At 32.8% G+C, this 12,423-nt stretch overlaps 2 protein-coding genes across 2 annotated transcripts in view; both read right to left on the bottom strand.

The window, feature by feature from the left end:
• The window catches only part of LOC128547381 (ion channel TACAN-like), a 33,751-nt gene extending 31,942 nt beyond the window's left edge, over positions 1–1,809 (bottom strand). The window contains exons 1-2 of the mRNA XM_053519987.1: positions 1,678–1,809; positions 117–258 (exon numbers count right to left, since the gene is read on the bottom strand). Of these exons, the coding sequence (XP_053375962.1) occupies positions 117–254 (138 nt within the window). The 5' untranslated portion in view covers positions 255–258; positions 1,678–1,809. The remainder of the gene's footprint in view (positions 1–116; positions 259–1,677) is intronic.
• A 1,300-nt stretch (positions 1,810–3,109) lies between these two features.
• LOC128547380 (serine/threonine-protein kinase NLK-like) overlaps positions 3,110–12,423 on the bottom strand; it is a 41,540-nt gene continuing 32,226 nt past the window's right edge. The window contains exon 10 of the mRNA XM_053519986.1: positions 3,110–11,811. Within this exon, the coding sequence (XP_053375961.1) occupies positions 11,757–11,811 (55 nt within the window). The 3' untranslated portion in view covers positions 3,110–11,756. The remainder of the gene's footprint in view (positions 11,812–12,423) is intronic.

Here is a 12,423-nt window from a genome sequence, read left to right as displayed (position 1 = left end):
ATATGGTCTGTTTATTACTGTGTGTATTCTACCTGCTATACAGAAAATGTTTTGGTCGAGACACAAGTATCCGAAAATAGTTCCACTCACGATGTCAATTCTTTCTTTACTCTCACCTCTAATTCCATGTAATCTTTATCCAGATCTTCCATATCTTGTATAACAGACTTAACAAGAGGATTGTCACTCTCTGGGGGCTTGTTATTTGCGACGGCATCATTTTTTTGACGATCATCATCCTTCGTCGTGTCCATTGTCCTGAACCGGTGTAAATTAGAATTTATAATGCGTGATATTTACCATTCATAAAGCGACCGTGTCATATATCCTGGCATCATATGATATAGATCTAGGACCTTTTTTTTTTAAATTTTAAGAAATGTTTAATTATGTCAGTTTTATGGCCAAACGTATTTTCCTTATATATATTCTTGTTGTGTAAAATCAGGATCATCAAAGCTTTCGTTTTTCATCATCATCATCTCATCTTTAGTATTAATCGCCCCACTCTAGAAGAGTCCTCGCGATTTGTATTTCAGTATAGATTTAAAATGTCTTGAAAATTTTATAAGAATAAAGAAATAATTAAAAAAAAACTCATTGGAGACCAAAGAATTGGTCATATCATAAACGGCGTAATTTAAAACTAATCAGAGACAGGAAAACTGGGGTGTAATTATGTATTTAACCAGAAATTAAGGAAAATTCGTGTGACGGGAAAATCGTACCAGCCAGTAGATCTACTCTTCGTAACTTTTGTCCAGAGCGACCGAAATTTAAAAAAAAATACAAGATCTAGGGGCCTATATTAATTTATTGTAACTTTCTTTAGCACATCTGTTGTCAATTATGGTGTACATAGGACTGAAAGTAACATGGCATAATGTTCAACGCGATGTGTCACACCCAGATGGCATTTCCTTATTCAGACTTCGGCAAACGACAGTGCCGTTATAAGTATATGCAAAGAGCTATTTATAAAAGGAATCTTTATACTTCTCTGGTATATGGTACACACAAATGAACGAACACGAAGTACTTAAAAGGAACAAAATATAGAATTGATGCCAAAAAAAAAAAAAAAAAACAACGTAAATAGATTTTGTCAGATGAAGGCGAGGGTTATATCTGGAACAACTGATAGGGGGCCGTATTAGACCTTCCTGGTTATAAAGAGAACTATATTTGTATGCTGGACAACACAGTGCCAGGAGCGGCATGAAAAAATAACCGAACACCTGATAGTCTGAGAAAAAAGTTGCCCGGCGGCCTAGTGGTAACACGCTTGGCTGTTCGAATCCCGGTTCTGGCATTGGAATTTTCTCCCACCTAAATAAGAGACAAGTACTGGCTCTTCGTGTGAAAGATGGCTTCGTGCGTATCGGTTTCACAGACGGACATCAGACTATCTTATCATACAGAGTCTGACATGCATGTATTTAAAACGTTTTTTCTCTCTGCTTTTTGTGTTCTGGAGGCTTCCTCTACATGTCTAGTAAGATCACTGTGTGGCTGTACTGGTGGACGATGAGTTTGGCGCTATCTAAATTTTGTATGACATAATATAATACAAAATGTGTTGAACGCAGAAAATATACGGGTCTACTCAAACACTTTGTTCCTTTTAAAAATGTAAAATGCGATGAATATTATAGTAACATAAAAAATCGGACTTACAACGTGGCAGAATGTATTGTTTCTGTCTGTCTGTCCGCCGCTCTGTTTCTTTTTTACTCCCAGTTAACCTTGCATAGTGAGACGACGTGTGGAAAACAATTTTCAGTGATGTCGGTTCAAGGTCAAGTTTGTATGGTGTGATTTAAGATTAAGTAGGGATTTGGTCCGCTCCCATTCGAGGAAGCGTAAATGCCTGTCAATGAGACAAATTGCAAAATATCGGTTCATGGCAAATGCAGGTAATCTGAAACTTGGCACTATTCTATGCCCATAAGTGGACGCATTGGTCGAGAAGGCTAAGACGCTTTTCTACGGAGGTGAATGTCCCAGGTTCGATTCCTGGCTACTCCCATTGCGTTGTGTCCTTGGGCAAGGCACTTTATCACGATTGCCTCAGTCGATCCAGCTGTAAATGGGTACCAGGAAATTGCTGGGGGTAAGGTATAATTGGTTTTAACTGTTCTTAAAATAGGGTCGCCCAAAAGCTCTACAGAGCTTACGTTCATTCTTTCACAAAGCGACGATAAATAAAATTTACCTTTACCTTTACCTTGCCCACTCTTCATCTTTTTACCCATTTGAACGATTTTAAGTAACTTGGCAAAACTGCCGGCTCAATTTTCAGTGAAGATGGCTCAAGGTCACAGACCACAGCTGGAATATAGTTCCGAAGTAGTCTGGTCTCCATACACACAAATCCAAACAGACCATATAGAAGCGGTCCAAAGACGAGCAGCGCGTTGGGCTATGTCCGACTTTGGTCGCACCTCCAGGATCACTGACACGCTATACAGTCTAAAATAGCGCAGGCTAGATCTCCGGACTCTCTAATGTATAAAAGCTCAAATGAGCTGGTTGCAATCCTCATGGAAGATTATCTCATCCCTCTAACTAGGCAATCACGCCATTATCATCCGCTGTCTTGCAGGTTAACCACTGACTACTACAAAATACTCAATATTCCCCAGGACTATAGCCCTATGGAATAATCTTGCACCTGACATTCCCTTTCTTCCAACCCTTGAACAGTTCACTGCCGCTGTTTTCAACACTGAACACACCACAATAGACTTGCTTTTCAACCCCGTTTTATCTTTTAAATCACTAACAAATTTTCCTTTCCCTTTTATTTTGGCCCATTTTTCCTTTATTTTCTACTAACAATCTTTGTGGCTTGACGCGCACGAAAGTGTCTACGTCCCTGTAAAGGGTTAGACAGTTACGGACGATAGATAGACAGACCAACACAGCTCCTTGCGTTCTGGTCAGATGTTACTTCCACTTTTTCTTTCCAAAAGCCATTTCTAATTTAACACAATTACAGGTCCAGGTCATTCCTACGATGCGTCGAAATACATAAAAGCTTAAGACATGCCACGTAAATAAATGGGTTGCCTGGAACAGCTCAGAAAGAGAACAAGGACACAAGAACTATAGTTTTGTCTTTTTTATTGCAAATATTCATAGATTACATAAAGACAAAAGTATAAATGATCAGATGTTAAACATGCGCTAGTAATTAGGTCACAGGACACCAAATCTGAACACGTTCAATCTACATGCTGTTAAGTCTACTCGATGACAAATACTAACATATTTTTAGCATTAAAAGTGCATAATTGAACTTCGAACAAGCCCCAAGGACACATTCGAGTGTAAATATCTTTAATGCAATGGAAAAAAACCAAACAGTTTTTTCCTGACAAATTCAATTGATAATTATTCTTAAAGCGGTTGTGTTAAGATTACATCTGTTTTTGCAAGTTACAGACTAACTGCAATCATAAGACATAGAATGTGTATGATATATGTTTCCAAAGACCGTAAATAAGTTTTCTGCAGCAAATTTTATCCCAGTTTAGTTAGAACCATCCTTACACTGTATGTTACCATATATTCCCTTATTAACACAATATAAAAACACCTAAGAATACAACTGCTAATGAATGATTTGTAACATTTTTAGAACCATAGTGCTGGCATTTACCTAAAATAACTTTTTATTTTTATTTTGGAAAGTACTGATATCGGTGTTTATTAGTGGGATTGCGTTAATTAGGGAATATATGGTATGTAACTTCTTTATTAGCAATAGCCTCTTTTCAAACTACTATTTGAACCATCTTTTCCAAAACAAGATTTTTCCATGATATCTTTTTAAACATAACACCATTAATAATATACATCACTCTGAAGAAATCTTAAGGTGGTAATAGGAACTTACTAAATTTTTTAAATATCTTGATCAAATCATTCTCTGAAAAAGATTTTAAGGCAGTTTCCATAGTAAATTTCAGCCATTTTGAACACCATTAAGTTTTAAAATTTAAATGTTGCCTTTATTTGTTGATGGACTGTAAAAAAAATAATCAGGATACCCTAGTCAACGTAAAAGCTACTTTTCCTTGTAAAAAGTTTGCATTTTTCAAAATAAAAAAATGGAAAAACATAAAATCAATAATACTGAAGATATCTTTATTAATCCAAAAAAGTTCAGAAAATTCCTGCAACCACCCATTGAGACCTAAAGAATAAATATGGATCCTGAAAATTTTCCAAATAAAGCCAAAGTTTACCAAATAAAGTTTGTCTGATCAAACAGCAACTTGAATCTTCATACTGAGGACCACACCAGTTATACAGGTGACAAGAATTAAAGAAATAAATCAGTATGAAATATTTTATTACAGTATGAAATATTTTATTACAATATAAAACTGTAATTTGCATATTAAATGTCAAAATGTGTCAAATGGATACTCTACTAAATGGATGAATATGATAAATGCTTTTGTTTTGTGGATAACCTTCACAATACTTAACTTTGTTCGTGTTGTAACACATCAACTAACATTATTCCAATATCACATTCACCCCTTACATGGTCTAGTATACATGATGTGCATTTTTTCAGAAGTGAACTTTACCATGTTTAGAATGATGGCGTGTTAATGTGAATATTATTAAATACTGACAATAGAATGTTGTGAAGGCGGTGTGTGGCAGGGAGAAAACAAGAATACAATACTGAAAGTAGAAAAAAAAGAATTGTTTTCAAATGGAATAAATACTGCAATGTGCAATGCCTTTAACATTTACTGAAGCACTCATTAACATGTCTTACATACTCATCTTTCTGATTTTTATCTTGTTTTTGTTCTTTAGATGATAATATAAATAAATCTTAAAAATCAAATTTATCATCATTAATTTCAAGAAACCTTTACTCAAACAGACTTAATCCTGTGTATGAAAAAAAATAATTAAAAATAAAAATGTTTCAAATAAAAATCTACATTCCATTTTCCATCGTCTACTATAAAAGCAAAGTTTTCTGTTAACATTTCTTCCCAGTGGGAACTTAGTATAAAATCTATTTGAGCCTCGCCATGAGAAAACCAACTTGCGCATCCGTGCAGTCTAGTCAGGATCCATTCTGTTCGCTGTTTCTCTAATTGCAATAGGCTTCAACAGCGGTTTCTCTAATTGCAATAGGCTTTGACAGCGAACAGCATGGATCCTGACCAGACTGCGCTAATGCGCAGGCTGGTCTTGATCCATGCTGGTCGCAAACCCACTATGTTGGTTTTCTCATGGTGCGGCTCATTTTGCTATCATTTTGACCAGCAAAAAATTGCAGGGAGAAAAAAAATCAACTCTTCAAAGTTTGAAAAGGTACAAATATTTCATTTTTTTCTAAAATTTAATATGTAAATCTCTATCAAAAGAACTAACGAATCAGTGCACAAAATCCATTATACAATATTGGTTCTACCCTTCATAATACAACTAAATGGCAATTTTAAGCAAATGTGAAACATTTATACACACATCTCTTTTTTTTAAATTTAGGCACATTTATAATGTGTTTGCAACTCATTTGAAATAAATTCACAGACTATGTCCATTGCATTTATGAATGAGTATATAATTTTTAAAACTGCCAAAATATTGCACTGTAAAAGGTAGATGGACATTTTTTTCTAAAAAAAAAAAAGGGACACTGGCTATTAGTTAGGGCAAACAACAAAATTTCTAGGCTCCAAATATAACGTCAATATGTACAAATTTAGGAGACACACCACTAACAAATATAACTCATATAAATACATATACACACCAAATAGAAAATGCAAAAGCATTGTGGAAATCAAAGTTCTGAAAAAACTTTCACCCTGAGAGGGTTGTGCAAAAAACGACAAGTGCTGAATAATATGAAATGACTATGAGTATGAATACAAGAGAAAAATATACACACTAACATGCAATAGTACATTTTTAGAACCCCTTTCATTAAAAAAAAAAATTGCATTGTTTCTTCTTCAGAAAATCATGCTTGATATTTTTACACAAAAAAAAAAAGTAATTTGATGACACACATAAAAACTTATCGTTTTTTTTTTATCTTTATTTTAGGATAGTTTGGGTTTCTTTGTTATTTTCATCAAAACAACAAACGCATGCAATGAAGATGTTTCTTTGGCAAAGAAATTTTGAATTTTGAACACAAACAGTAACCTCATTGATAAATCACTGGTACTGTGACATTTTTTATATACAAATTCAATAATTTTTCGAGGAGGTCACCTATTGCAACAAAGCTTTAATAAATTAGGCAACTTGAAGCAAAACTTCCCAAAACTCTAAACACAAGGAAAAAAAACTTTCAGATATAAATAAATGAAAGGAAAGTTCAAAAATGGAAAATTCCCCTCTAATGAAAAACTACACCGATTTCTACATGTACACGTATAAATAATCACATACTCGACTACAAGATAAATGGACATAAAGAGGAACACTCCTTTGGAAAAAAATCACAGAATATGTACACAAATCTGGAATGACAATAATTAAACATCTCTGTACATGGCTATACATTTTCACATGAGCTGTGTAATGATTATGACAAGAAGAAAAGTGTTTGTTACTGAAACAGTTGGACACAATTTGTCAGTTTTTGGACAAATATGTTGTACCGCCTTAAAACAACTAATATAATGAGACAATGATATGAATGAATATATGAAAAACCTCACACCCAAATATACTCTGCTATCTGCAGCTCTATATATACTTATGTACAATTTCTTCAGGTTTTCTTCTTTCAAAGCTTGAGTATAGTGTCTGTAAAATGTTCAAATTTTGTTGAAAAAAATAATGGATACAAGATTATCATTGCAATCTTTTACTGTATTTATTATTCCTTGGATAATTTAGCTACATTTTTTCAAAGCAACATTCTCATCTCCTAAGATTTAGGTTTGCAGATCATGACAATTGACAACTAACATTCCGCACACAAGATTATTATTCTTGTGATATTTCAGAACTCTTTGGCTGTTAACATAGCTCATATGAGCACATTGCTTTCTACAACAGGAAATTCAAAATGATATACAGGGAATATATAAAGGAACAGATATTGTCCATCCTTCTTTAATAGTGCTCTGCTACCTTAAAATGATCTGTTTTTTTTTTTTTTTCAATTTTATCTATTTCATTTATTACCCACAGAACAGAATGTATATCTAGTTTTAGGAAATATAAAAATATAAATTTCAGCATTTTACGGAACACAAGAGTACTCTAGCAGTGAAGGACAACTTTAATATATCATATAAACTTTCTCTTGCAAAGTCTTTGATAGAAACTCTTCTAACTATATCTATATGCTTCATATGCACAATAAACAATCTTTATTATATATTCTTTATACAAAAGACAAACTTCTACAAAACTAAACTAAAACTGACCACTTTTCATATTAAACAAACGAATTTAAGGCAAACTGATCTTTTGCCTTTTTTTAATATACGTTCCTGATCTATTTGGACAGCCGCTTTTGTACTTTGGCTAATAAAAAAAAAAAAAAATTGTTCCCTGACAAATACTTAGATTAATAGCTTAGCTATTGCAGAAAACAGCCAAAATCTGCAGAAGTAACACTTATAAATTAATTCATAATTTAGATATTAAACCATAATTTTAGTAAAACACCAGGGGACACTCCCCTGGATTTGAAAACAGGCAAAAATGCACCATATGTACAAAAATAGCTATTACACATTTGTTACCATTTTTATGTATATTTACACCAGCTATGTACAAAATAATTTCATATTACTTTCTACATATTGCTGTGCAGCAGCTGGAACCTGATATAATTGCAGCTATATAATGGCTGTTTATAGCAAAAAACTGGCACAGTTAAAACCTCTGTTAGTTGGTTTAAAAAATATCTACATTCCCTAAAATAATTTCAGTTATAAAATCCTGAAGATGGAGACTAAAAATGTATTTCATTACATAAGCTCTAAAAATGTCTTTTAGTACTAACTTCAGAACAAACATATGAAAGATTTTTTTACGCTTAACATAGAAGAGTTTTACTATTAGAACAGATAATGAGGAGAAAAAGATAGGTCCTGAAGAACCTATGAATTAGTACTCAAAATCAGCTATATGAACAGATATTACGAATTGGTATTCAAAATCAACTATATGAATTGGTCTTCAAAATTAAGTGCATAAACTGGTATTCAAAATTAATGAATTCTGCAGCATATTTAGCTATCTAGCAAAAGATTTATTAGTACTACCCAAGAGGTCTGTTCTGGCCACATACATGTAACCTATATAAACTCCTGTCAGAAGTTTGCATCACATAATGGGACTATAATGTCCGAAATACTAAAGATATTTTCAGTCAGTGCCAATGTGATCAGTGAATTAGACAATTCTAGGCAAATATAGATACTTTTAAAACCAGTCTTAACTTGCGTACCAACCAATTTTCAGTACCATTTTACAAGAATAAATAATCAAAATCTCATGGCAACAATTTTATATAACACAAATTAAAGTTATTTACATAAAAATTCGGAGATTCGAATTTGGCATCTTTGGTTTATTCCTACATTCGATTTTGCATTATATTTCAGATATTCTGTATAAAATTTTGGACAACTGATTGTTAAAAAAAAAAAATTGTGGAAAAATCTTATTTAAAATTACAAGAGACTGCCAAAGGTAACATCCAATTTGGGTGTATCTGACACACAATCTTTTTACACACTCACTATGTGTGTATTCTTTATCAAAAACTATTTTCAATTATTGACCTTTTCTTTGGAAAAAGTGTTAAATCAAAATTGATGCTGACAATTTTTGTCAAAAGCTTGTACACAAGACCTGCCATTCATTCGGAACATTTTTGTACAGGTATACAATTACTTATGACAGTGTGTGGTTGAGCCACTACTTTTGATTTCTTTTTAAAGATTAAAAACTTTCTTCACAATGAAAAATGTGCTTCACAATGATAAATGTTTTCACAATTCTTCACAAAGAAAAACTTTCTTCACAATGAAAAATGTGCTTCACAATGATAAATGTTTTCATAAAAACACATTCTTCACAATGAAAAACATTCTTCACAAGGAGAAAAGTTCAGCATATGTAAACACTCATTCTTCTATCCGTTGAGAAATGAACTACACTTTGTGTATGAAAATGCACCATTCTGTTAATAAATTAGAGACAAATAAGCCTATTTTATTGCAAATATAAACACAACGATGACGAAATTCATTCACAATATATAGAAAACACACTGTTAAATATAGAAAACTGTCCCTTCACAAAACCAACCCCAAGCAAAATAGTACAGGAACTTTAATCTGCAAAGCCAACATCTAAAAACAGCATTTCATTCTCCAGGGCTCATCCAGTCATGAAAATATGCCATATACAGGTGAAATCTTCAACTTTTTATTTACCCCAGCTAAATAAAGATCTATCACAGGAAAATTGGAAGCGATTGAAAAATTAATCCTCTTTCCATTCTAAATCAACTAATAACTTGTTAATTTTTTCATCATCTGATTCATAAATTCATATATAAAATGAAATATTTCAAATTTACAATGTTCTTTATATCAAAGTCGTCAAACTACCATGCTTTTTCTTTACTTATTTGCACATTTCAAAATCAACAGCAAGGTCATCTCCAAGTATCAACTTTCTTGAACTGCTATGCTCTCAAAGGCAATCATATTTCATCTCTTCCAAAAAATAACATTCGAATCAGTATCATGATTAGGCACCCAAAATAAAAGTCCATGGAAAAAACAGAATTTCTTTCAAGGAAACTTTCCATACATCATAAAAAGAGAGAAATATTGCAAAATACCAGAACTCATTTCTATGTACAAACTATGGCACTATTTACTGACCTATCTTTCTGGTTTACCGAAAGAAAAATCCTAAATAGCCTGGCAAGCTAAGTATTTCATTTCTCTTAAACAACACCTCTTAACTTCACATCATTCAAGAAGTTACATTTTAACTTAAAACCCTAACTTTTAAGAATCACAGATTTTCATTTTTCTTCAAAACAATTATTACAATGTTTAACGAAATAATGTTCACCTAACTATATTTTCCTATTCTCTGTGGCATTACTTAAAATCTCACATCTCGGCATAAATACACCAATTTTACCAAATGTACACACATGGAAATATATTTTTGTAGCAATTTCATTTGCAAACTTTTGGTTACCCTGAGTTAAACATTACAATATGTCCGAAGATTGTCATGATATTTTCGTGCATTTTTAACAGCTTTTAGCAATTTCAATACAGCTTGGCTTAAATAAATACATCACACATTTCATATATAACTATACATTCAAAATGTATTTCTTTCCTTACTGAAATCATTTAATTCATACATCTTATTTCTCAAGTTTTCCACAATAACCATATTAAAAGATGTATATTACAATTCATAATTAAAACAAGACATTAGTTCAAGGATCATAACAACTGTTTGTGCTTTTTAAGCTCTCACTCGCTCCTTTAAGGTTGTGTACACCTATGTTATAAATCGGCAGATATTAACAAAATGCATCTATGGTCATACTATAATTTCTTGTATTTGATATTTAATGCCGTACTTAATCTATCCCCGTAACTATTCCAACACTATCAAATTTATATCCACAGCAGTTACCCCAGAATAAATAAATAGTAATACATTTTTTTGCAGTTAGCAGTTTTCTAAAAACAATTATCTCCCTTGATCTTATCTATATGACATTTTTGTGTGTGCTGTTATAACATCATACAGGAACTGTCTGCTATCCTTACGTGTATGTGTTCTCATTTAAAAATAGAAAAAACTTGCCTCTTACACGACAACATGGCATACATATGTGTAAACACATTCTACTGACACAAATGGACACATAATAGTGTGAGATCAAAGAGGTGAGATACATATAAATTGTGACGTAAAATGCAGGACTACACACATACTGAATCCTAGACTAATTTCACCGTTGTCTTTTTTTTCCATTTTAAGTTTAACATCTAGGTATGTAACCTTAAAATGTGTTTTTTGAAAATCATGCTACATACCATGATATATATATCACCTTAGGGATGTGTGTACTATCACGTACAAGGAATTTCTTTTATACATTTTTTTTTTCACTTTACCAAACCTAATCAAAAGAAAACCAAAGTAACGGAATTTCATTTGATCTACGACGTAGAAAGCACCATTTAGTATAAGAAATCTTCGTCTACTGTTAGTAATACAAAATCACTAAAACTAAGAAATCTTTCTGTTTATATGCTATTATACTACATGACACTGCATGAAAGAAATCTCGAAGCTTTGAAAAATAAAAACACCATAGCACACATTGTATAAAACATACATCTTCAAATAAAAAAGGCAAAAAATCCACATATTCAAATTTTTGGTTCTTCACAGCTCAGAAGAATGTCTGTGGTTGGAATATTTTTTGAGTGTCCATTTTCACATATCCCAAAATGCACCTGTCCAATGTTCTCTATCGTCGAAATGTCTTCCTTTCATACCCAATAATGAGCTTGATACTGGCGACTAGGCTGCCTGATTTGATTATATTTTGGTCCACATGTTTGTATATAACACTAAGACTTCAGACATCTTAACTTCCATACGTCAGAATTGCGGAGTCATACACGTTCTTCACAGAAACACAACTTGTATAAATATTTGGCAGTGTTTGGAGATCACGTGCGTCATTCCCACACATGCGGTGAAGGAGGCAGTTCTGAGGGTTGGGCAACCTGAGAGCTGCAAAAATGCAAAGAAAATAAAAATTAAAATCCATGCGCCCATGACAAAACTCAATGCATTCCAGTATTCAGTGAACTGGGAAAAGCCAGACTATTACTTAAAACTAGACTGAACGAAAGGGTTATTTTTTCTAAAATGATTCAAGACTGTGTTTTAAAACACAAGATTATACAACTTATCTTGAATAAAATTTATACGACACAAAATAAAGGAATCTGAAACACGATCCGAGATGATTAACTTTAAAACAACCCCCTTTCACTTTGCTCCTTAAATTTATTAATTTTAACCAGCTCAAAGGTGATTAAGCATTATTTCAAATAAGGAATCTGAACATTTACAGCCCTTATACAAGTTAACCTTTAGCCTGCTGGCGGCAAGTGTTTCTGCCTCTGCCACCAGTGCAGACCAAGATCAGCCTGCACATCCATGCAGTCTGAAGAAGGTCTGCACTGTTCGCCATTCAGTCAGTATCTTTTTGGAAATCACCCCTTTTTACAGTTAATGGTACTGTCCATATTGGAAGATGGACAAGTTCAGTATAGACATTTAGCAGGGTAAGGGTGACTTATTTAGCCAAAAAAAGGAAAACTGGCATGAACAGACTTG

The sequence above is a fragment of the Mercenaria mercenaria genome, chromosome 12 (assembly GCF_021730395.1).
Source record: "Mercenaria mercenaria strain notata chromosome 12, MADL_Memer_1, whole genome shotgun sequence".
Classification (NCBI taxonomy): Eukaryota; Metazoa; Mollusca; class Bivalvia; order Venerida; family Veneridae; genus Mercenaria; species Mercenaria mercenaria.
Note: the sequence above shows the minus strand (reverse complement) of the source record. Positions and strands in the feature narration are given on the sequence as shown.